The sequence below is a fragment of the Peromyscus eremicus genome, chromosome 11 (assembly GCF_949786415.1).
Source record: "Peromyscus eremicus chromosome 11, PerEre_H2_v1, whole genome shotgun sequence".
In the NCBI taxonomy this organism is placed as follows: domain Eukaryota; kingdom Metazoa; phylum Chordata; class Mammalia; order Rodentia; family Cricetidae; genus Peromyscus; species Peromyscus eremicus.
The window spans coordinates 48,451,486-48,477,905 of record NC_081427.1 but is presented as its reverse complement, the minus strand read 5'-3'; the positions used below and the strand labels follow the sequence as shown (position 1 = coordinate 48,477,905).

General features: G+C 43.4%; 1 protein-coding gene across 1 annotated transcript in view; it reads left to right on the top strand.

The window, feature by feature from the left end:
• Positions 1 to 7,116: 7,116 nt before the first annotated feature.
• Positions 7,117 to 26,420, top strand: part of LOC131921489 (baculoviral IAP repeat-containing protein 1e-like) — a 31,928-nt gene continuing 12,624 nt past the window's right edge. The window contains exons 1-7 of the mRNA XM_059276224.1: positions 7,117 to 7,681; positions 8,264 to 8,363; positions 14,168 to 14,249; positions 14,870 to 14,921; positions 19,252 to 19,371; positions 20,489 to 20,588; positions 25,728 to 25,809. Of these exons, the coding sequence (XP_059132207.1) occupies positions 7,117 to 7,681; positions 8,264 to 8,363; positions 14,168 to 14,249; positions 14,870 to 14,921; positions 19,252 to 19,371; positions 20,489 to 20,588; positions 25,728 to 25,809 (1,101 nt within the window). The remainder of the gene's footprint in view (positions 7,682 to 8,263; positions 8,364 to 14,167; positions 14,250 to 14,869; positions 14,922 to 19,251; positions 19,372 to 20,488; positions 20,589 to 25,727; positions 25,810 to 26,420) is intronic.

The window sequence follows — 26,420 nt, the reverse complement described above, 5'->3', positions numbered from 1 at the left end:
AAAATGGAATTGGTATTCATCATGTTAAGCAAAGTACGCTGGACAGATAGTGCATGCTTTATCTTGCTTGGAATCTAGAGTTAATAAGTGCATAAGCGTGAAGCAGAAGATGACTACAGAGGAAGAGGAAGGGAGAGGAAGGGAGAGGAAGGGAAGTGAGGAAAGAGAGAAGGAGCAGGGAGGAAAGAAAACAGCTGACATTTTCTCATGCAAAATCTAGAATCCCCCACTGGATAGGACCGCACAAAGTGTGTGTGGGACAGGAAAGCAGAAGTGGGAAGAGAAAGGGGTCTTGTGAGGAAGGACCACAGTGGGAGTGGCAGGTACCAACAGGAGACTGATAGACACGGAAACATCGTGAGATCCATATTTTTATATACTAACTGAAGAGATTATTTTTTAAGACTGGACTGTTTACAGCTGGATGCAGGATGGAAAGTGTGTCTGAAGACACCATTGCTTTAACACAGAAGTCAGGAGGGGCTGCTGGAACCTGGTTATCTGACCATGGTGGCTTCTAGGTAAGAGAAACGGCCCTTCAGGTCTAGACAGATAATCTGAGGTAAATGCCAGGGCTACTGGTAACAGCTAGAAGCCCTATTAACTCCAAAAACATTTTAAATATCCTAAGGAGAAGAAAATGTGCATCTGGGCCCCCGGGGTTCATTTTTCCTTAAGATGTTGCAAGGCCTGTGGTTCAAAGTACAGACTCCCAAGGCTGCCTGGTTACTCTTTAACCCTACTGCCTGGGTTTCTTCATTTGTAAAGTGGAGATAACATACTCGACTTGTCTGGACTGTTAAAGATGGTGTGCCCAAGCTTTTAATATTGTGACATGACATTGTCATCTATAAAGTTCGTGCCGGAGAACCGCATGACCAAGTTACCAAGTGAAAAAATAATTCATGGAAGAATCTCATAGTATTTGATGTAAGCTTTTGTGTAGGGGTCATGTTTCTAGCTCTTCTGGGCTACAGGAAGCCTGGGGATGGAGGGTTGGGCTAGTCTGGCCTTGAGGGTAGCCAGTATCCACACTAGTTCTCTAGGGCTAGTCAGATTGGGCGAGCAGCTGGGAGAATTCTTATTTGGGGCCTCTGGGTTTGCAGCTGTGTGTGAAACAGCTGATGGAGATGAGGCAGGGGGAACTGACTGTCCCCTGCACAGACTGAGTTAGTCCTGCATTTTATGTCTTCTTGTCCCATTCCTTCATCCCAGGCGTGCTGCATCTCCATCTCAGGACCCTAGATGGGACAGAAGTCTCTCTGGAGGTTCTGTTCATTCAGCCTGTGCTTGTCTTTGGCTTGCTTTCTTGCTTACTACTATCCCATGCAGTATCCACCTTCTGAAATTTGTTAAAATACTCTATGTGTTGATCATTTTTCTGGTTTCTTAGTTTTTATGGGTTTGTTCTTTAAAAAAAAATCACCTTAATACTGTTATATAACATTTGCCAATAATAATCTAAATGTGCTTAGAATGTATTCAGGAAAACCAGTCTATTCACCACATTTCTTGGCATCAAATGAGTGAGTGTCCACACCAATTTTCCACATTTTTTTTTTTTTTTGGTTTTTTTCGAGACAGGGTTTCTCTGTGTAGCTTTGCGCCTTTCCTGGAACTCACTTGGTAGCCCAGGCTGGCCTCGAACTCACAGAGATCCGCCTGGCTCTGCCTCCCGAGTGCTGGGATTAAAGGCGTGCGCCACCACCGCCCGGCAATTTTCCACATTTTTATGGGCACCAACAAGGTGTTCCATGATTTAGTTAAATTCTGATAGTACCCAGAGATACTTTATGCCAAAGGATTGTTCCAAATGAGCTTTCAACTTCTGGCTTTGACTTTACAGACAGCTTGGAGTCATTTTCTGAAGTGCTTCTCCGACATCTAGCTCTTTTCCAGGGTAAATCTTGACTCCCTAATCTTTCCATCATAAAGTAAAAGATCTGGATTCAAATATTCAAATCACATAAGGAGCTCCTTATTTGTTTATTTTTCAGTTATTTATTGTTATTTTATTTTTAGTTTTAAAAGATTTATTTTTTATTAATAATTTTACACAATATATTTTCACCATATTCTTCTCTTCTGCCAACTCTTCCCAGACCCTTCACACCATCTTTACCACCCAGCTTCATTTTCTTTCTCTCTCAAAAACAAAAACAAACAAACATAACACCAATAAGACAAAAAAAGTCAAAACACAACAAAAAGTGCACACACACATGCACACACACACACACACACACACACACACACACAGTCTTTTGTGCCGATCATCTACTCCTGGGTATGGGGCCTGTCCTGGGGTGTGGTTGATATTGCCAGTGACACTCCATTGGAGAAAACTGATTTTCTCTTTCCCAGCAGGTATCAATTGCAAATACCTTCTGGATTAGAGGTGGTACTTTCTATTTCCCTTTTCTGTGCTGCGATTTTGTCTGGTTTGCACATTTGCAGGTCTTCTGTGTACTGTCACGGTCTCTGTGAGTTTGCGTCCCTGTTTCCTTGGAGTCACCCACGACCTCTGGCTCTTACAATCATTCTACCTCCTCTTCTGCATAGACTCCTAAGTCTTGAGGGGAGAGTATTGGGCAAGAGATCCCTCAGGACTGAGTGCTCCAAAGTCTCTTATACTCTGCATGCTGTCCAGTTGTGTGCCTCTGTGTTAATTACCATCCACTGAAAGAAGCTTCTCTGATGAGGATTGAGCTATGCCCTGATCAATGGGTATAGGAGTATATCATTAGGAGTCATTTTATTGCTATGATCCTTCAGCATAATAATAGAATTAGATTTTCCCCTAGACCCATGGTTCTCCACCTTTCTAATGCTGCAACCCTTTACTACAGTTCCTCATGTTGGAGTGACCACCAACCATAAAATTATTTTTATTACTACTTTGTAACTATAATTTTTATTGTTATGAATCATAATGGGACCCATATGAAAGGGTCATTCAACCCCCAAAGGCTCATGACCCACAGGTTGAGAAGTGCTGCCCTAGACCCATGACCTATCTAGTCTCAGGTTCCTGGTCACTTTAGCATTGTAGGGTATGGGTTCCATCTCATGGAATGGACCTTAAATCCAATTTTAAAAGGAATTTGTTACTTCCATAACATTTGTGCCACTATGGCACCAGTATATCTCCTGGAAAGGTCACTCTTATAGGTAGCAAGGTTTGTAGCCGGTCAATATTTATGATCACTTTCCTCCTCCAGTCTCATGCAGAGTACCTTCCAGTGCTATGAATACTAGTCAGCAGGAGTGAAGCTACTAGTTAGGTACCTGGTAGATTTCTCCGTGTTCAATGACATAGTTAAGTATTGTCCTCAGCAACAGAGCCTTCCATTAGGTTGTAGAGGGTAACTGATGGTTTTGACAATAGCCTGTAGTGTTGTGGGGCTGTGTATGGGATGCTCCTGGCCAAGGAATCAACAGCTGCAACCCATTCCTGGCCCCGGTCTTACTTGTTGGCATATGATATAATGTTGGCATTATATCCCCCATTATATGATGACTCCATTTAAATTCCTTTGATATATGTATATATTTTAGGAAGCACCCAGAGGCTTAATATTACTTACAAATGCTTGGCTGATAGCTCAGGCTTATTACTAACTAGCTCTGACTACTTAAATGAACCCATTTCTATTAATCTATGTATTGCCACGTGGCTGTGGCATTACCTCATTTTCTACAAGTCTTGCTTCCTCAATGGCTGGCTCGCACCCCCCATTTTCCACCCTTCTTCTCCTCTATCTCTGCTTGGATTTCCCACTCTATCTGCCAGAGTTGGGGAAACTGCCAGCTTCAAAGGAAAAATGTGGTGATATTTGATTTGTGCTCTAACAAATAAAGCTTGCCTAGAGATCAGAGGGCAGAGCTAGCAACTAGTTAACCACAGAGGCCAGGCAGTGATGGCACACAACTCTAATCCCAGCACATGGGAGGAGAAAACAGTAAGTGACATGGTTGGTCAGAGAGAGGAATATAAGGCAGGCAGAGACAGTAGTTTGGCCCTTTTTGGCTGAGGAGTTGCCAAGGTAAGAGATGGCTGTGGCTGGCTGCTCCTTTGTCTCTCTGATCTTTCAGCGTTTACCGTATATCTGGCTCCTGGTTTTTATTATTAAGACCAATTAGATTGTGCTACAGAAAAAGTCTTACAGCACATAATGTTAACTATATCCTAAAGTATTCAAATTAAATCCCTCCCATTGTTATTCCCAAGGTCCTGATTAACCCACTGAAGCAGGAACTTCAAGCATCAACTGGTGGCTTCCCTGACTGTGGAATTTGACTTTTAGTGCCTCAGATATTTTCTCACTGTTCCCATTAAAGGTCTACCATGAGATCCTGTGTCAGAAAACAAAAGAAAAATCAAACAAGAAAGAAAGAAGAGGCTGGACCAACGAGATGTCCCAGTGCATCAAGGTACCTGCCACCAACACAGTGCCCTCGGTGGATCCCTGGAACCCACAAGGAGGAAGAAAAGAGCCAATTTCCATAAGTTGTCCTTTAATCTCTACCTGGAATGTGGACTGACTACTCTTATGTCACCTGACAGAGGCTAGAGTCATCAGAGAAGAAGGAGCCTCAGTTGAGGAAATGCCTCCATGAGATCCAGATGTAAGGCATTTTCTCGATTAGTGATCATTGGGGAAGGGCCCAGCCTACTGTGAGTGGTGCCATCCCTGGGCTGGTGGTCCTGTGTTCCATAAGAAAGCAGGCTGAGCAAGCCATGGGGAGCAAGCCAGTAAGCAGCACCAATCCATGGCCTCTGCATCAGCTCCTGCCTCTAGGTTCCTGCCCTGTTTGAGTTCCTGCCTTCAGTGCTTTTGATGAGGAACTGTTACATGGAACTGTGAGAGAAATAAACCCTTTCCTCCCCAAGTTGCTTTGGTCATGGTGTTTCATCAGAGCAGTAGTAACCCTAATTAAGACACAGGTACACACACACACACACACACACACACACACACACACACACACACAGAGTAAATAAGATTCATAAGCATTTTTCAGGAAAGAAGATAACAAGGAGGAGAGTGTGGCATGGAGGTATTCACATATAGATGTTAGTGGAGGAGAGTGTGGGAGGAAGTATTCACATACAGATGTTAGTGGAGGAGAGTGTGGGAAGGAGATATTCACACACAGATGTTAGTGGAGGAAAGTGTGGGAAGGAGGTATTTACATACAGATGTTAGTGGAGGAGAGTGTGGGAGGGAGGTATTCACATACAGATGTTAGTGGAGGAGAGTGTGGGAGGAGGTATTTACGTACAGATGTTAGTGGAGGAGAGTGTGGGAGGAGGTATTCACATACAGATGTTAGTGGAGGAGAGTGTGGGAGGGAGATGCTCATGTGCAGATGTTAATAGAGGACACTGTGTCCTGGCTTATGCTGTGCTCTGAATGTGAAAAGTCTCCTACAAGCAGCTCATGTGTCTGAGCATTTTTTTTCCAGCTGGGGTGCCACTGGTAAGATGTTGGAATCTTTAAGAGGTGGAGCCTGATGGAGGAAGTGGGTCACTGGGGACAGGCTTGAGACTTTATAGCCTAGTGCCACTTCCTCTTCATTTTCTCTGTGTCCTTGCTGCTGATGCACTGTGACCACTGACTTCCTGCTCCTGACACCAAGTCTCCTGTGCCCCGGTGGAAATATATCTTCAAACAGTAGGTCAGAATAAACCTTGTTTTCTGTGATCTGCTTTTATCAGAGTATTTTATCCCAGCACCAGGAAAAGTAACTACAGGTTGTTCTAGTGAAAATGAAAGCAACTAAGCAAAGCCTTAGGCTGCCAATCATGGCCAGTTCCTTCTGTAAAGTGAAAGAGCAGGATGCTAGTGTTGGGTAATTGTGTCTACAGATAAGAACATGACCTTTGTCTCATGAACACTAAGGAGACTGTAAGGGGAGGGTATACAGAGACAACTGTAAAAATACCCAGAAAAAAATAAGAAAAAATAACTAAAGAATAAAAGTTGAGTATCCCGAAGATTGAGAGAACTCCAGAAGGACCGTTGCTGGGGTGGATTTTACACAGTAGTGAGAAGAACTCTTTATGGGTGCATTAGGTGTTGTTAAATGTGTAATTGCTCCAAGGGAAACCTCTGCTAGTTGTCAGATGAAAGAGCATGCTTCATTGAAAGACCCATTTTAGTTAGGAAAGCACATGCCTGCTAACCAGAACTTCAAAGGCTGAAACAGGAATTGCTGCCATCAGAATTGGGCTGTGGGCAGTCTGTGGGGTATTTTCTTGGTGTTAATCAATGTGGGAGGGTCCAGCCCACTGTGGGCAGTGGTGCCCTCAGGGCATGTGGTCCTGTGTTGTATAAGAAAATAAACCAGTCCCCCAGAGGCAGGCAGATCTCTGATCCAAGGCCAGCCTGGCCTGGTCTAAAATGCAAGTTTCAGGGCATCCAGGGCTACACAGAGAAACCCTGTCTTGAAAAATGAACTAGTAAATAAATAAACAAACAAATATAATAATAAAAAAAGGGAAAAGAAAAGAAATTAAGCTAGTGAAACTATGGGAAGTTAAGTCAGTAAGCAACATTCTTCCACAGTCTCTGCTTCAGTTTTTACCTCCAGTTTCCTGCCTTTAGTTCCTGCCCTGATTTCCCTTGATGGTGAACCATGTTGTGGGATAGTTGTTTACCCAGAATGAAGATGTGTCAATGTGATTGGTTTAATAAAGAGCTCAATGTCCAATAGCTAGGCAGGAGAGAATAGGTGGGTCTCCTGGGGAAAGAGGAACTTGGGATGAATCTAGGCACTCTAGAAATAACATCAAGAGAGTGGGACATACAGAATGGAAGAGAGGTAAATAGCCTCATGGCAGAATGTAGATTAACAGATAGAGGATAATTTAAGTCCTAAGAGCTAGTTGGGGACAAGCCTAAGCTAAAGGCCAAGCTTTCATAATTTATAATAAGTCTCTGTGTCATTATTGGGGAGCTGGCGGTCCGACAAGCACGTTCAACTACAGAACCACCACTGTAAGCAGAAATAAACCCTTTCCTCCTATGTTGCTTTTGGTCAAGGTGCTCATCACAACAAAATAAAACTAACTAGAAGACCAATCATCTGCTTTCCTTTTCCTCTCAGAAAATGGCCACTCACGGGGAGGCCTCCGAGGAGCGGATTTCCGAGATTGATTATGAGTTTCTCCCTGAGCTCTCTGCTCTTCTCGGTGTGGATGCAGTCCAGCTCGCAAAGAGTCAAGAAGAAGAGGAGCATCAGGAACGAATGAAAATGAAGAAAGGTTTTAACTCGCACATGCGCAGTGAGGCCAAGCGATTAAAGACTTTCACGACCTATGACAATTTCAGATCATGGACGCCACAGGACATGGCAGCTGCTGGGTTTTACTTTACCAGGGTGAAACTTGGGGTTCAGTGCTTCTGCTGTAGCTTAATCCTGTTTGGTACCAGCCTAAGGAAAACTCCAATAGAAAGTCACAAGAAATTCCGTCCAGAATGCGAGTTCCTTTTGGGCAAAGATGTCGGTAACATTGGCAAGTACGACATAAGGGTGAAGAGTCCCGAGAAGCTGAGAGGTGGCAAAGCAAGGTACCAAGAGGAGGAGGCCAGACTGGAGTCCTTTGAGAACTGGCCGTTTTATGCCCATGGGACATCGCCCCGTGTGCTCTCAGCAGCTGGCTTTGTCTTTACAGGTAACTGGATTCTATCTTCTGAGGTGTTTCTTTGGAGTTTAAAATTTAGGTTCCATTGTGTGCAATATTTTGTTAATCAGTCCTCAGTGGTGGACTGTGTTACATTAGACATAACATGTATTTCATTAACTTTCAACTTTAACAAGTTTGCTTCTGCTTTAATATACATTTAGTGCAGCATTATTAGTCTATTCTATATTATACGTATATGCATATACACAAGCACACACACACACACACACACACATATATATATGTATATATATAATGTTGCTTTTCTTTTAATATAGACCTTAAGAGTACCAGCAGTGGGCTGAGGGTAGAACTTAGTGCTAAAGAGCTTACCTAGCACATACAATGCCCTGGTCTGTGTATATGAGGAAGGCCATGGCTAGGCGATGGAGGTCCAGAGCTCGGAAGGGAGCCATTTAGGGCAGTGGGACTGTGGACAGGGATTCAGCCAGAGACATCATGGAAGAACAGGCATGTTGGAGTCTGTCTTGTTCTGGTACAAGATGATCAGCTCCAAGGTCTCACCTTGTGCCATTGCTGGCCAGTCAAAATGTTTTTCTGCATCTGTAGGTAAAAGGGACACTGTGCAGTGTTTCTCCTGTGGTGGATGCTTGGGAAACTGGGAAGAAGGAGATGATCCTTGGAAGGAGCATGCCAAGTGGTTCCCCAAGTAAGCAGACAAACCCTTTATTCTTAAACTTTTCAGTTTTAATAAATGTTTTAAATGATTCATTCCCTTTTTATTTTATGTATACACCCCCATATAAATATATATCTGTGTGTGTACACATATATATTTGTACATATATGCATATACATGTCTATTTGTCTCTGTGTGTATACCGTGGTGTGCCTGTGCCCACAGAGGCCAGAAGAGGGCATCAGAGGTCCTGGAATTGGACTTGGAGATAGTTGTGAGCTGTCCTGGGGGTTCTGGGAACCCAAGTCAGGTCACCTGGAAGAGCAGCAAGTGTTCTTCACCACTGAGTCATCATCTCTCCAGACTGGCTTTAGCCGGTTTCAGGTTTTTGTTTGTTTTTTTAAATTTTATTTTATGTTCATTGGTGTTTTGCCTGCATGTATGTCTGTGTGAGGGTTTCAGAAGCCCCGGACCTGGAGTTTCAGACAGGTGTGAGCCATGTGGTTGCTAGGAATTGAACTCAGGACCTCTGGAAGAGCAGCCAGTGTTCTTAACCACTGAGCCATCTCTTCAGTCTCCAGTTTCAGGTTTTTAAAAGCAAAATAAAGCTAGAGACAAAGGAGCCACATTATTGGATCTTCCCTTTGAGTTTTATTTATATCTTTCCCGAATCCAAATTACGATAACTCTAGAATTTTTCAAACAAAAAGGACTTCATCGTATTGTGAAAAGTTTGAATCACTTGAACCTAAACAGCCTCTCACACTTCAGTTAACATCTTATACAGATTTTGTGTTTGTGATGCATGTACTATGTGGTTATATGTATAGTATATGTGTGTGTACATGCTGTGGCTTAGGAAGCCATAGGTTGACCTAGGGTATTTTCCCCTATCACTCTCCGCTTTACCTTTTTTTTTTTCAGCTTTTATCATTTCATTTTGTTGACACAGTAACACAATACTCTTTTCTATATGACCCTCACTACGCGCGCACACATACACACACACACACACACACACACACACACACACACACAACTTCAGACTTCTCTTTTTTCAACTTTAGAACAGTGGTTCTCAGCCTTCCTAATGCTGTGACCCTTTAATATAGTTCCTCAAGTTGTAGTGACCTCCAACCATAAAATTATTTAGTTGCTACTTCATAACTGTAATTTTGCCACTGTTTTGAATTATGGTGTAAATTTCTGTGTTTTACAGTGTGCTTAGGCAACCCCTGTGAAAGTGTTATTTGACCCCATTGTGGGTATGTGGGCCCGTACTGTATGGCGACCACTGCTGCTTGACAAAGTTCCAGCAGTTCAGTTTTGGGGACCACAATTCCCCAGCAACTTTTTATCTTCATTTTAATGGTTCTCCCTATGTGTCATGGGAGTTCCCTTATGCCTCTTCCTCGCCTCCCCATTACACCAATAATAGAAAAGGTCAAGATTTGCTAACTGGGTCCCAGAGATGAAAAACACAATCAAGAGAAACAGTGGGCCCAGATCCAGAGCCTGAGGCCACTTAGGACAAGAAATCAGTTAATGATATAGTATGGTATAGTGCCCCGGATTGGTTGCTTACTGGATGAATGGCAAGATCTGGTCTGCCCTACAGAGAGAAGATTCTGTTAAGAAGTTAGACTGGCTTGCTCCCCCTTTGCTATATGGAGGAACATACATTGAAGGAATCAGAATGGTATGGTATAATGGAAAAATAATAAGATATCAGGACCTTGCCTTTTGGGAATATAGGAGGGGAACAGGCCCATGTTATAAGACTAAAGTACAAAGAGATGCAGTTAGGAAACAGTTCGACGCTCGTGCTCATGGTACAAACACTATGTCATGCCCCTTGAAGAGTGAAAATCGCTCTTTTGGGTCTCAATGTCTGACACCTCCTGACCACAAGGGCTGAGACAGTGCAGGAGGAATCGTAAGAGAGCACCTAGCAGGGTTACTGAACCCTGGAGAACAATGGGCATTTAGAGTCTGGCTTCAAGAAAAACACTATAATGACATTGATGGCCACTTTCATCTTGGAATCATTCAGTTTGCTTTCAGTATTGCTTGTGGTTAAACTATGACGCAATTGTTCTGTATATAAGGTGTAACCTATTTTCAGTACGTGGGCAGCCATCCCAATTCACCCTCAGATTGTGTCAGTCTCCTCCCCTCACTGACTCCACACCTCCTCTTTGGGACCTGAACCCTGCTGGAGCTGGACTTGGGTACCTTTGGATTTCTAAAACCACTGGTCTAGAAAAGATGTTTGGGCAGACCGCTTTTACAGTCCATCCCTACCCCTAGACCCTGCAGAGCTGGAATTGCTGGAACCTCTCTGGGGAGGCAGGCAGTACTATGTTTGGCCAGTCAGAGGTATCTGGTCCCCAAGATCAAAATCCCCACAAATCAAAGGCCTTGAATTTGCTATTCTTCTTCTCTGCTTTTGACACTAGGAAAGAGAACCTGGGGCCTGAAATTGTGAGGGGAGGGGGAAATATGATTAAAATACATCATATATGTCTTAGTTAGGGTTTTCTTTTACAGTGAAGAGACACCATGACCACTGTTGGTTACGCTGGCAGCCATGCTGGCCGAGGAGAGTGCTGGAGGAGAGTCACGGGCCATAGTTAGCTTTTTAGAGCTTTATTGGGAGAGGGAGAGAGAGAGAGAGAGAGAGAGAGAGAGAGAGAGAGAGAGAGAGAGAGAAAGGGAGGGAGAGAGGGGGGCCGACGGGAGGAAGGAGCAGAAAGGAGAGGGGCACACAGAGGGCCCACCCGCTTTTTTAGGCTGGGACGTCGTTGAAAGGCTGATGACATAATTAAGGACCGAATCTTTACATCCCAGACTTTCCCTTATTATAAAAAAAAGCAGGTAGATGGGACTAGGGGCGTCATTCCTTTCAAAAACTGCTTCCAGCTGACTGTTGGACGTCGGTTGGCTCTTGGGGGAATGGGGAAGGGGAGCCTTCCGAGGTAGACAGGCGTTGTGGGATGCTGTCTGTCATCCATTTGCTCTGGAGACATGTATCCCTCTTGGCTGTGGCTGGGAACTTTTTGTTTGACAAGATGCTTTTAGCTGTTACAATTTCTTACTTGATGATCTCTGGACTCTGGTTCTGTGGTGGTCTTGTACCATTAGCTGAACAGTGAGTTAGAACAGGGAACTGGGAAGAGAAAAGCTTGTGGTGCATGAGAATTTATTTTTTTGGAATTAGGGGCAAGGCAGAGATCAGGGCCCTGTCTGTGTGCACGTGAGAAACACAGGCAGTGGATCTGGATTGAAGCAATGAGCTCTTATTTTAGGTGGAAATCTTTTCCCATTAAGTAACTCTGAAAGCGCAATTAAATCTGGTGAGGTGGGTAAGGCTGTCCTCTGTACCCGATGATAGAGAAAGGAGAGGTGACATCCAAAAACTCCCAGGACTGAGTCAGTGGTTTTGGTGTCCAGAAGGAAAGAAACGGATCGCTTTCCTGCTGTGTTCTGGGTTCCCTGCCATGTCTGTAGCCAAGCCTAGATCTGCTGGAGGTCTTAGCTTGATGCACCCATGCGTCTTGGTGCCTAGGGGCAGTCAGCTGACTGGTTATCTTTCTAGGCGGCACTTTTAACAAGGCTGTAGATGGCTTGGCAGGGCATTTGCTAGCCCGTGGCCTTTTTCCTCACTTAAAAAAGGGACCCAGCCGGGTGGTGGTGGTGGTGGTGGCGGCGGCGGCGGCGGCGGCGGCGGCGGCGGCGGCGGCGACGCACGCCTTTAATCCCAGCACTTGGGAGGCAGAGGCAGGCGGATCTCTGTGAGTTTGAGGCTCAGCCTGGTCTCCAAAGCGAGTCCCAGGAAAGGCGCAAAGCTACACAGAGAAACCCTGTCTCGAAAAACCAAAAAAAAAAAAAAAAACACAGAAAAAAAACACAAAAAAACAGGGACCCAACAGCTTTTGGGAGTCAGTGAGTGCCCACACTTGGCAATTTTGTTTTCGGGCTTTTATCTCTTCCCTGGCACACCTTAAATGCCACAGATTACTCTTTTGCCTGTGGGGTCAGGAGCCTTGCTTTCCAGATGTTTAAGTTTTAGTCAGGGAGGTCTGGGGAACAAGATTTTACTCCATGTCCTGAATTTTTTTTTTTTTCCCTGATGACTGATGGCTTAAGGACAGCTTTTGGAAGATCTGCCTTAGGCATACTATAAACCGATCCCTTTGGAAGACTTGTCTGAGGCTATAAGTTGATTTTTGGCTTAAGAGCCATCCTGACTACTGTAAACTTATTTGTATGGATCTTAGCCGCTTTCCAGACCCATCTGTGCTTCTCAAGGCAGTTTGAGAATGAGTGGGTGGAGTTAAGGTTCCATAGAAGCCGCCCAAGCCCGCCCATTTGAGCCCGCCCACTGCCGGCAGAAGTCAGACAGAAAAGGTTGCATGTAGCAGACCCAGAAGCGGGGAAGGAGAAGGGTTTAGAACTTTAGCGGAAAGCTTGGAGATAAAGTAACTCTTATTTGCCCGTTCGCTGGCAGTTCCGCAACTCTGTTATGTGCCCAGTTTTACCGGTGCCCACCCCTATCCTCCAATGTATCTGCCCCTTTGTCTCATGGCTGTAACCGAGAGAAAAATAAAAAATTGAAATAACAAACCGGGATCAGACTGCAATCTTGGGTGTCCCCGAGAGTGGAGAGAGATCCATGAATCAGCTCAAGTTTGCCATCCTCTTCATCAAGGGAAGGTGAGGGCTGTGGCTGCACTGCAGTTGGTCCAATGTAGACCCGAGACAGCATTGACCTCCTCGTCAGGAGCGAAAATGTGCCTGCTGTTGCCAGTACAGCCCAAGGACAACCCCCGGGGTGTCTGTCGAAAAGAATATAGCTCAGACTACAGCCACAAGAACAGCGGACTTACTGTGGTGAAGAATCATGGCGGTAGTGGTGTGGGGGTCCAGTGGAGGCAGCGAGGGACACGCGTGCTCGTGGTCTTGCAGTCTCACTGGATGGGAGAAGAGGCAGCAGCGGTCACAGCAGGTCCTTGGTGCTCGGTGGTATATCCGAGTCTGAACAGCGCCAATGTTGGTTACGCTCTGGTGCTGCTCCTCGTGGCTGGTCGCTACCTGCAGCAGCCACGCCGGCAGAGGAGAGTGCTGATTGGAAGAATCACAGCCATGGTTACCTTTTTAGAGCTTTATTGGGAGGGGGGGGAGAGGGAGAGGGGAGAGAGAGAGGGGAGGGGGGAAGAGAGAGAGAAAGAGGGAGGGGGAGAGGGAGGGGGAGAGGGAGAGAAGGGGCCAATGGGAGGAAGGAGCAGAAAGGAGAGAGACACACATAGGGCCCACCCGCTTTTTTAGGCTGGGACACCGTCGAAGGCTGATGACGTAATTAAGGACCAAATCCTTACAACCACAGCAACTCTTATAAAGGAAAATATTTAATAGGGTGGCTTACACTTTCAGAGGTTTAGTCCATTATCATCATGGTGTGACATGGTGGTGTGTAAGCAGACATGATGCTGGAGAGGAGCTGCAGTCCTTACATCTTGACCCACAGACAACAGGAAGTAGTCTGAACTGGGCATAGCTTGAACATAGGAGACTTCAATGCCCACTCCCACAGTGACACACTTCCTCTAACAAGGCCATATCTACTTCAACAAGGTCACACCTCCTAATAGTGCCAGTACTTATGAGCTTATGGGGGCCAATTACATTCAAACTACCACAAAATGAAATAATTTTTTAAAAAATAAAATGCTCAAAAATCATCAACACATTAAAAAAATGAATATGCATATTCATGATATGGGACATGTTTATCATAGTATTGGGGAAGTGTTCAATTATATTTTTCATTATAGATGTGAATTTCTTCAAAGTAAGAAATCCTCAAAGGAAATTGCCCAGTATATTCAAAGCTACGAGGGATTTGTCCATGTAATGGTAATTCACAACAACCAACTTTTTGCCAAATCTTTTTGTTACATAATATCTAAATCACAAGGGTGAGGTGTTTTTGTTTATTTTCATGGCTTCTGTGTCTTTCTTTTTTCCTCCTTCTATCCCTCTGTATCTCACTCATGTGGCATGTATGGAGGTGAGGAGCACATTGTCTTACAAAGGTGGGAAAAATTTGTTTTTCCACGGCTGTCTTTTGACTGGCTCTGACTCCTGCCATGAACTTAGACTGAAAATCAGGGGAAAAGGGGCTTCCTTCAGAAAAAAAACTGGTACAGTTTCCCTAGACAGTATATTGTTCAATTGGAAAGGTTCCTCCGAGTCTTCACTCCACACTAATTACAATGTATCTGTGCTGTGTAACCTAGTTCTGTTTTGAGCTGGGTGCTGTGTAAGACCCTGCAGTTTCCACTTGGCTACAGGTAAACACTTACTGTTGTTTTGCACTGAATAAAAAAAAAGTCCATAATAACCTAGCCATAATTAAAGACCGGTCTCACCAACAACTCTAATAGAATGTCTAATAGAATGTCATCTTCAGTTGCTGCTCACACACAGATGTGTATTTTATAAATGAATCAGTAACCTGAATTTCTGTTTCTCAGGGAGAACATTTTGTGAATTGCTGGGTCAGAAGAGAATTACCTATGGCATCAGGTAAAACCTCAGGCACATTCCAAAGGCTTTGCTTCTTTCTTTCTTTGTTAAACGCAACCCCCACGACCACTTCTCCAGGTTTTGGGTCACTTTTATTCTTTTAAGATCTTTGCAGATTCATAAGAACTACTAGACTTGAAACTTTACAAAGTTTTCAAAAGTAACACGTTAATTTATAAGTCTTAATGAATATTTACTTTTTTACAAAATGTTCCATATAAATTTAAATATGTATAGAAACACTTTTTCATTTAAAGGAGCATTTTAAAATAAAAGACAGGACTATAAAGTATCACATCACACTTTTCTTGTTAATCCCAAAGATGAGAGGAGAAAGACCATGGACATAAATCATTATGGTCAGATTAAAGGAAGAAATGAATTAAAGCAAGCTTTTTTTATTCATGTATACAAACTGCCTCCCCCTAAGGCGGGGTTTGGGAGGTCAGCACTGGCTGGGAGGAAGACAAGGCTTTTATAGCTCAGGGGTAGGGGCTTTCCAAATGGGGATTTGGTGGGCAAAATGGGGGCAGGGTGTTACAGGAGCAGAACATAAGCATAACAAGTTAGTCATAATGACCACCTGAAACAGACATGATTGTAAGGTGGTCATTTGGTAGTCATAACAACAGGTGGTCATAACCTTTTGAAACAAAGACATGTTTTGCTATTTCCTGGAATAGACAGTACAGAACCATTTGTAGTTAAGGTTACAGGGCATAGCCCAATCCTTGAGAAATGGAGGTTTAATCATAAACAGGAATAAACATAGTTTGTCTTTACTATAAGATGGCTTTTAGCCGGGCGGTGGTGGCGCACACCTTTAATCCCAGCACTCGGGAGGCAGAGCCAGGAGGATCTCTGTGAGTTCGAGGCCAGCCTGGGCTACCAAGTGAGTTCCAGGAAAGGCACAAAGCTACACAGAGAAACCCTGTCTCGAAAAACCAAAAAAAAAAAAGATGGCTTTTAAGCCTAAGATGGAGGCAGTCTGGTTCATCATTCTTTTTCACTTATAAAGTTGAATTATAAATCTAAAAAGTTATAGAGATATTAGTTTTGATTTTCTTCCTTCCTTTCTTCCTTCCTTCTATCCTTCCTTTCTTCAAATTCATTCCTTTCTTTCTCTCTCTCTCTCTCTCTCTCTCTCTCTCTCTCTCTCTCTCTTTCTCTCTCTCTCCTCCACCATGAGGCTATGTTTGCACCCCTTCTCCTTCTTGTCCTGTCTTTTCTTCCTCTCTCTTCCTCCCATTCTGTGTTTATTCCCTCCCCTCCCCAAGTAAATCTTCCACATGAATTCTTTCATGGCCATGACTTTCTAGGGCCCCTTGGCTCCAACTGGCCAAGACCGCCTCCCCCTGTTTTACAGTGGGTATAATGAGATGGGTGGGGGGAGCTATTTTGTGGGTCCAAGATTCTATCTGATGACATTCTTAGCTCTTGGGTTGGTGGAAACTAGTGTTCTGATAATTTAGTAGCTTCTAAAAGGTGTTTTTGTTTTTGTTTTTGTTTTTTTTAATGAAAACAGCTTGGTACTGGCATATTCTAAGAGGTTTTTATTTTATTTATTTTATTTTATTTTTTATTTATTTATTTATTTATTTATTTATTTTTTTTTTTTGGTTTTTTTCGAGACAGGGTTTCTCTGTGTAGCTTTGCGCCTTTCCTGGAACTCACTTGGTAGCCCAGGCTGGCCTCGAACTCACAGAGATCCGCCTGGCTCTGCCTCCCGAGTGCTGGGATTAAAGGCGTGCGCCACCACCGCCCGGCCGAGGTTTTTATTTATTATCATGAGTTGTTAGTTCAGATCCAGAGTAGGGCAAGACATGGCTCTTTCAGAAGGCTAAAAATAGCCTAAGATAAGTAATTAGCCTCTGAACCAACAAAATTCCAATCTTTCCACAGTACTGAAATTATTCCAATAGGTCCACCAGGCTCTGTGGGCCTGAAACTCCTTCCAGGAGGTGTCTTGTTCTTTTGTTCATAGCTAGACACAGCTTCTTTTCATTCACACTATGAACCTAGATAAATATGACAGGAAGTGTCAGTCATTTCCTTAACTGACACTTAATGTAAAACAACTATAATTTCTGGATAAAATGTTTTGACGGCATTTTTCAGGAACTCATGTTTCCCACACTGGCCTCAAACTTAGAAATGACCTTGAACTTCTGATATTTCTGCTTCCACTTCTTAAGTACTAGGACTCCACATGTTCACTACCACACTCAGCTTAGGAGGTGCTCAAGACAGCACCCAGGACTTGGTGCATGCCAGGCGAATGCTCTGTGAACTGAGCTACATTCTAAATCCTGGAAAGCCTTCTTAAATGGCTCAGTATGCTGTTAAGAAAGCAAGGATACTCACAATAAAATGAAGTGACAGGTCTGGGATATTACTCACTGGGGGAACACTTACCCAACATGGGCAAGGGTCTTGAGTTCTCTTCCCAGCACCTCAAGACAGAAGAGCTGGAGTTAAAATTTAGCTCAGTGGTAGGATATCTGTCTACAGGCATGCTGAGCCCTGAGTCCAGCCATCTGGGTGGGACATGGAGCATAGAGAACACTGGACAAGGTGGTGCCAATAGCAAGAATTCCAATGTCAGCTGAGGGTGGCAGCCCATACCTACAATCCCAGTGCTTGAGAGATAGAGACAGGAGTTCAGGGCAGCCAGGAATATGACACTCAGTTAGAGGCCACCCTGAACTACATGAGATTCTGTCTCAAAAACAAAACAAATGCAAATGTAACATGCACCCTCAATTTAGTGCCCGGTGTGGTGGCCCATGGCTACAGTCCCATCACTCAGAAGTTTGAGGCAGAAAGATTGCAAGTTCAAGGCCAACCTGGGGTGCATAGCAAAAAAAAAAAAACAAACAAACAAACAAAAAACCTGTCTCAAAAAATAAATCAAACCAAAATTTCCTGTTGGCTTGAACAGGAATTTTTATCTTCCAATAATTTTCTAAAAACAGCAGACAGAAAAGAGACAAAGAAATGTCTAGTGTTTGTTCTCCAGGCCTATCAGTGAATGTTTTTTGGCCACATAGATGAGAATCTACAAAAAAGGAATCTGTAGAGTTTATCAATATGACAGGCACAGCCATGAGTGTTACCATGGGAGTGTACAGTGTTACCCAGCATGCTCTTGGCAATGCTATAAATAAGCAAGTTAAGGGCAAGATTCTTGCCAAGAGAATTAATGTTCATATTGAGTGTCATCCACTCCGCCCCCCCAAAATATGTAAATCAGCAAAAACAACAACAAAATTCTAATCCTAGGATTAAGTGTGAACACAGGCAAGCTTTCATCTTGAGAAACTTGTGAGAACCAAGGTAAGGGCATTTAATTTTCAAGTTCTCACAGCATGGAGAAGACATGTCCAGAGGCCAGGATGAGGCAGAAAGGCTAATGGAGACCCACAGCATGGTCATCTCAAAGAGTAAGCCATCAAAATGACTGGTTTTTTTTTTTTTTTGTTTGTTTGTTTTGTTTTTTTTGTTTTTTGTTTTTTAATGCTGAATGCCGTTTGTTGAAGGAGGGAGGAGGTCTTAAATACAGACTTACAGCACAATAGGGCTGAAGAGATGACTCAGCGGTTAAGAGCACTAGCTGTTCTTCCAGAGGTCCTGAGTTCAATTCCCAGCAACCATATGGTGGCTCACAACCATCTGTAATGAGATCTGGTGCCCTCTTCTGGCCTGCAAATATAAATGCAGGCAGAACACTGTATATACAATAAATAAGTAAATCTTTAAAAAAAAAAAAAAAATGACTGTTTTTATGGGAGCCACAGGGGAACGTTGCCTTTCTCAAATCTTTTTTTTTTTTTTTTTTTTTGGTTTTTCGAGACAAGGTTTCTCTGTGTAGCTTTGCGCCTCTCCTGGAACTCACTTGGTAGCCCAGGCTGGCCTCGAACTCACAGAGATCCTCCTGGCTCTGCCTCCCGAGTGCTGGGATTACAGGCGTGCGCCGCCGCCGCCGCCGCCGCCGCCCGGCTGCCTTTCTCAAATCTTGACACTGACCCTGGAAACAGGAATCTCCTCTCGATTTTGTTGTGTCCTGATGCTTGACAATCAAGAGACAGTCTTCAGTTACATTTTAACACATTGCTCACATGAATAGAATGAATGGAAAACCCCAGCCTTTGCCACTCTGCTCCAGCACTTCTAACAGTCACTCTTGTATCTTTTACCCCTTCATGCTTTTCTAACCACCCTCAATTATTTTGACGCAAGCTCAGTACCCCAGATCATTCCGCCTGCACACACAGCTAACTTGAACTTTGCAATCAAAGCCTGCTGCTCTCACCTACATCTGTTTTTCTAGCTTACTGCAATGACAGCGTCTTCGCTAATGAAGAACTAAGGCTGGACACCTTTAAGGACTGGCCCCACGAATCCCCTGTGGCTGTTGAAGCTCTGGTGAGAGCAGGCCTTTTCTACACAGGTGAGTCAGTACTTTGTGTCCACCAGATGTGCTTGTCCAGGTCTTGCATTTGTCTCCACTCAGCAATCTCCACTCTCCATCATTCCGCATAGATCCCTTTGCTGCCTCATAAGACCTTCAGTTTCCCACAATTCCCTTGGTGCTCAGCCTCCAAACTTGAACCTGAGGTCTGGGCTGACAGTGAGCACAGTCGTCAATCCTCTCTTACCCAGTGAGCCATCTCCCCAGCTCCCTAATGTTTCTTTAACCAGAACTTACATGGCCATACCTACCTTTAAGAATTGCTGAGGAATCTGAATTATTTCCCTCAGGAAGCAGTATGCCCAGTTAAAGAGTTGGAGTTCCAGAGGCTGGGGGATGGCTCCCTCTAGGCCCCTTCTCCTTTGTGTTCACCCTCTTCCTTTTCAGCTCCCCATTTTAGACAACCTGCAAACTCCAGGCCCTAATAGCTTTGGCCAAACAGACAGGGAGGCTCTTCTCTGTTTGAATTGCACAGCGCCTTCATGGTCCAAGAGTGGAAGATGTTGGATCTTTCATTTCCGGTTTGATCCCTTGGCTCAGGCAAATTAGAATCCTTTCCACAGTCTTACGAGCAATGTGCTTCTATTTCCAGTGGAGCATACCCGGCAATAGTAAGAGAAGAGACGTGTAACTTTTCACGATCTCACTTGCTTAAAGACTCCTGTATTTGCTCCTGTGTTTCCCGCATGATCTTCAAATATTTTCTTTCTGATTTATTCATTAAGCAAATGCTTATTGGTTGCCTATATCTGTGAATGTCCAGTATGTCATTAGTGTCCAAATCAGACAAAAATCTCTGCTCTTACAGATCTTCTGTTCTAGATTCTGACAGCAGAACTTTCAGGATGATGGGTTGGGAGAGGGTGTTCATCAGAACACACGGTGCACAGGAACATTCAGTGACTATTGCTGAACACCCCATTGAAAGACCAAGAGTCCTGTGTGAACTAGTGCCCCCTAGTGACCCATGCATGACTTTGCCACACAATCCAATTGGAGATGCAAATAGGATTTCACTAAGAGATCTGGAGTTATTATCTGCTTGTGAGTTGACAGGTGTATGTGCTGTTGAACTGACCATATTCCCTTATTCTAGGCAAAAACGACATTGTCCGGTGTTTTTCCTGTGGAGGATGTATGTGGAAATGGGAGGAAGGTGACGACCCATTAGAAGAGCACACCAAGTTTTTTCCCAAGTGAGCATGGTGAATTCTCTTGACTTGGAATGTACTTCAATGGTTATCCCTCTCTGTCCATGTTTTCCCTGTGGATAGAATCTGCCCTCTCCTCTGGTTCCTGTTGTGAAGGATACATCCGTATAGCTTCATCTCTTTCCTCCCAAGACATTCCCTGTGCAGCATTCCTTAAATCATGATTAGATCTTGGTTTTGGCTGGGTCAATATACACACTTTTAAAGACAGGATCTCTCTATGTAGCCCAGACTCTCCATGTAGCTAAATAGCTTGAATTCATGACTTCCTGCCCTAGCACAATTATGCCAACCATTTCAAGCCTTTCTGATTCCTTTAGTTGCAAGCTACTCTTCCTCTTCTTCCTCTTCCTCCTTTTCCTCTTCCTCATCTTCCTCTTCCTGTTCTTCTTCCTCCTCCTTTTCTAGAATCTTTCAGTGTTTTGTTTCTGCTGTTTAAAATTTAATAAGAGAATCATTTCTTTTCCGTGGTTTCCTTTTTCCAGTTTTGATGATTGCTCCCACGGACTGGGCATGGTAAGCTAGCCCTTTCCCCTCATCCTCTTTTCTGTGAGTTCTCCAACACATCTTAATTAATTTTCTACCCAGTAAAATCTCTAGAAATGTTCAATTGCAAGAAAAATATTTTTTTCATTAAGTAATTAGTAATAAATTTCAGAAATTAATATCAACATACGTAGAATGAACAGTGAATATTTTTGGCTGGGCACAGTGGTGCACACCTATAATCCCAACTCTTGGGAGGCTGAGGCAATATTATTTTGGTTTTTTTTTTTTTTGGTTTTTCGAGACAGGGTTTCTCTGTGTAGCTTTGCGCCTTTCCTGGGACTCACTTGGTAGCCCAGGCTGGCCTCGAACTCACAGAGATCCGCCTGGCTCTGCCTCCCGAGTGCTGGGATTAAAGGCGTGCGCCACCACCGCCCGGCTATTTTGGTTTTTTTAAATATAATTTTTTAAAAATTTTTTAGATTTTGTATTTATATGGATAGTGTTTTGACCATGTGTATGTGATATATGTATTTAATAAGATTGAGTTTTAAATAAATATATTTTAAAATACAGCAGTTATAAGTAAGAAAGCAAAGCACAATTGTAGATGTATTTTGGTGTAACAGTCTTTTGAAAGCTTTAGAAGCTGCCTCTGTATTGAAATCTTGTTTGGTTGCACAGCTGTATCCTGGGTGCATCCAATGTATACCTAAAATTATACTAAATAATTTTGGCTTTAGAAGAGTTTAAGCCAAATTAGTCTACTTATTTTCTGATCTTGAGACAGAATGATGACAAAATTGTGAATCTTTAAAAATGTTCTTTACACTTTTTATTACATGTATCTATTACATTTTATTACATGTGTAGAGAGGGACATGCTGTAGTAGAGCACATGCTGTCAGAGTGTGTTCACTCCTTCACATTGCGGATCCCAGACACTTGGCAGCTGGGATCTCACCCACTGAGCCATTTTGCAAGCCCCCAAATATTCTTTTAAAAATGTTTTTATAGCAGATATGAATCATTTGTACTGACAGGTTTCATTATGACATCTTTTTGTATATACACAGCGTAGTTCAATGAACTCCACCACCACCACCATTCCCCTAGCTTCTCATGCCAATCTTACTCCCTTCTTCTTAGAGTCTTGTATCTGAAAGAAGCCAGGGCTATAAGCTTAGACATATAAGAATATTTGCACTGACACAGGCCTTTAATCCCAGCACTTGGGAGGCAAAAGCAGGCAGATCTCTGTGAGTTTGAGGCCAGCCTGGTCAATAGAGCAAGTGCCAGGACAATCAGGACTACACAGAGAAACCCTGTCTTGACCCCTACCCCCCTCAAAAAAGAACATTTGCATCTAATTTTGAGGTTAGACAATACTTGGCAGCAGCAGTCAGTTTTATCTATTTTTTTCTTGTAATTTGGTTGTAGTAGGGAGTAACACAGAGGCTTTTTAATTCTTAGGATGACAAATTAGGCTGAGATATTTTTATTTAAACCTTGTCCTAGAATCTGTCAACTCCTATTTATGTGGCTTGCTAGTCTTCTACCTCTTGGTTGTTGTAATTGTTGTTTTTAATTATAGACGGGCATACATTTAGGGCAATAGTGATAATAAAGACCTATGGACTGAATACTAAAGCCAAGAAATCAAACCCTCCCAATGCCTCAGAAAGGCCCCAATGTCACTCCTAAGTCTGAGCTGACCCTTGCCCTTCCCAGCCAGAGGTAAACATCGTCTTGATTGTCATAGCCAGCTTCATTTGTCACCTTGGCACAAACCTAGAGTTATCTGGGAAGAAGGACCCTTAACTGAAAAATTGCCCAGATCAGATTGGCCTGTGGCCAGGTCTGTGGGGCATTTCCTAAATTGCAAATTGGTGTGGGAGGGTTGTTAGATCCAGCCCACTGTGGGTGGTCCCACACCCAGGTAGGTGGGTCTGGGCTGCATAAGAGACTTAGCTGAGCTAGCCATGGGGAGCAAGCCAGTAAGCAGCACTGCTCCATGGTCTCTTCATCAGTTCTTGTCTCCAGGTAATCCAGGCAGCTGCCTGAGCTCCTGCCCTGGTTTCCCTCTTTCCTCCTCAGGTTGCTTTTGGTTTTTACCACAGCCACAGGAAAGCAGACTAGGACATTGATTCTCAGTTCATTGCTCTTTTGCTTCTCAGGTTGATTTTTACCAACTGTGAATATCTTATCCATGAACATATTTAGCTCTGTCTACTCTTTGGTTGTTGTTTCTCTCTCTCTCTCTCTCTCTCTCTCTCTCTCTCTCTCTCTCTCTCTCTCTCTCTCTCATTTTGTGTGTGTGTGTATGTGTGTGATGAATCAAGGATGTCATGCACACTAAGTACCTACTTAAGTACTGAGCTATTATACTATAAAACCTATGTTTGCCATTTTTCCCCTTGAAGTGCTTGGGATAGAACCCCCATGGAAGGGAATTACTTCTGCCACTGAGCTACATCTTCAACCCTGAAGTTTTGAGACAGGCTCTCCCTATGAACTCATGACCCTTCTGCCCTCAGGGTGCCAAGATCACAGGCATGTATGGCTTACCCCTTCTTTTTTTTCTCTTTCCTTTTCATGGGCAGCAGTAGGGAGTGGATTGTAGCTGAAGTTTTCCTGTGTCCCACCTGGCCCGTGGTCAGGACAAATCTCTTTAACCCACCAGTCCTGCAGCTGCTTGGACCCAAGTAAACACACAGAGGCTCATATTAATTAAAACTGTATGGCCTAATAGCTCAGGCTTCTTGCTAGCTAGAACTTACATCTTAAATTTACCCATTTCCATAAATGTATACCTTGCCACTTGGCTCGTGGCTTACCAGTATCTTTACATCTTGCTTCTCATGGCAATGGCTGGCAGCATCTCTTCACTCAGCCTTCCTGTTCTCAGAATTCTCCTCTCTGCTTGTCCTGCCTATACTATACTTCCTGCCTGGCTACTGGCCAATCAGCATTTTAATTTATCAACCAAATCAGAGCAACACATTCACAGCATACATAGCAATATCCACAGCAGTGGATGTTTGAGACAGGTGTCTTGCTCATCCCTGCTGACCTCAAACTCAGTGTACAGGGAGGATTGCCTGACATTCATGATCCTCCTGCCTCTACCTCCCAAGACCTGGGTCACAGGCATGCTCCAGCAGGTTCAGTTTTGCGGCGTTTGTTTGTTTTTTGTTGTCTTGTTTTTTAAAGTGTCCTATAAGTTATTTAGGCCATAGCAAGATGCAAAATGATGACAGGCAATATCAATATTTTATCAGCCAGGTATCGCATAACACCTTAAAAATAACTTATAGGATACCTCTGTGCTTTCCACTGCTGATGGGGGGCTGGAAGCACTTCAGTTCAGACACTAAAGAGAGAGGAATCGCAGAAACTCACAACTGATCAAAGTGAAGAAGATTAGTGATTAGGGAGAGCTCATCCCTAAAGTGGACATGTACATCATACCCCTCCCACCAAAACTGAAAAAACATCAAGGAAGAGGGATTAGAGAGACTGTAAGAACCAGAGATTGAGAAGAATTGTTAGGAAACAGTGTCTTTTGGATATGACAGGGCCCTTGTAGCCATGAATTCATAATGGCTGTAGTTGCATACACAAGACCCTACACAAGATCAGTCTATTCAAAACCCCATCCTTAGCTGAGGAGCTAGTGGCAGTCAATGTCTGCCTGACGAGGGAAGGAGAATCAGTTTTCTTTAGGGAGGTGGCCCCTGGTAAGCTGTCCAAGCTCCAGTAGATGCCTCTAAGCCTGTGCATATATGGACAACACTAATTGGATACAGTTGATTAAAAAGAGGAGTATTCTTGTACACATTTCCCAGCGGTCATACGTGTATCTCTATGATAGGAAAGACAATGTGGAATTCCTGTTGCAGACTTCACACATCTTCAGTGTTACGCTGTTATGCAAATATTTTCCAAAGCAGCAGGTTCCTTGCTGTTCTTTTTTGTTTTTCTACTGTCTTTTTGTTATTGTTGTTGTTCCAGGAATCTGTATTTTACTCTTTTAAATTTTTTTTTACTCTGTAACGTGATGTGATGTGATGTGATGTGTGTGTGTGTGTGTGTGTGTGTGTGTGTGTGTGTGCAGATGTCATCTTGTGTATTTTACAAAGCCAGAAAAGGACATCAGACATTCTCTTTTGTTACTCTGTACCGTGTTCCCTTGAGATACGGTCTCTCACTGAAACTGTAACTAGGCAAGCAGCCAACAGATCCCTAAGACCCTACTCTCTGCCCTACACAGGATGGGTTATTATTTTTGAGTCTTTAAGTTCATTTTAGCTGTTTGCATGAACTGGCATTAACTATGCATTCATCCTACCACATTCTCAGTTCTTACCATTACTTTATGAACCATATGTGCCAAATTGTTGAAAGCCACAGTCTGAGTGTCTCATATGATAAAACACTGACAGAATCACTGAAAATCATAGCTCTGTACTTAATTCTTAGCTCTCTCTCTCTCTCTCTCTCTCTCTCTCTCTCTCTCTCTCTCTCCTCTCTCTCTCTCTCTCTCTCTCTCTCTCTCTGTACATGTGTGTATTAAAAACCTGAAACAAATGCTTACTTGCATGGAACTATTTTATGATTTTTATCTTTTCTGCTTAGCTGTGTCTTTCTCCAAAACCTGAAGTCCTCTGCAGAAGTGATTCCAGCCCTTCAGAGCCACTGTGCACTTCCAGAAGCCATGGTAATGGACACTGACCCTTCTCTGCCTCGAAGTGCATGATCCTGTGGTTGAACAAGGTTTTGAACAGCAATTGCCGTTTGTAAATATTAATTAAATAAATTCTACAAGTTTTTACTAAGCAACTACCATCAGATTCTTCTAGACTTAGACCTGACGACCGTGCAGACTAAACGGATCCCATCTGTCATCTTCTTTGGGAGGCAGTGGGTTTGACTTCCTACTTGAACTGTAACAGCATGTGTCAATTTCCTTGGTTGGAGTTTTGCTTCAGACAGATTTGTGATCTTCTGCCTCAGGTTTAAAATGCTAGGATACAAATGTGTGCAACTGTGTCCAGCTGATTTGGTTTTTGATGTTGATTCTTGTAGCAAATCCAAGGCCTTGTGCATGGTAAAGCACTCTAGGAGCGAGATACATCCCTGGGCCATGGATGTGCTTTGTGAACAAAAGCAAATGCAAAATCGTAAAATCAGAAAACCTATTTTTCTGGTGTGGAAGCTGAGTGTCCATTCCATAGCTATACAAACTGCTTCACACTGAGGTTATATGGTAGGTGGGCTATGGCTGTCATCTCGCAAAGCAAAACCAAAGCTGGGCATCGTGCTTCATGT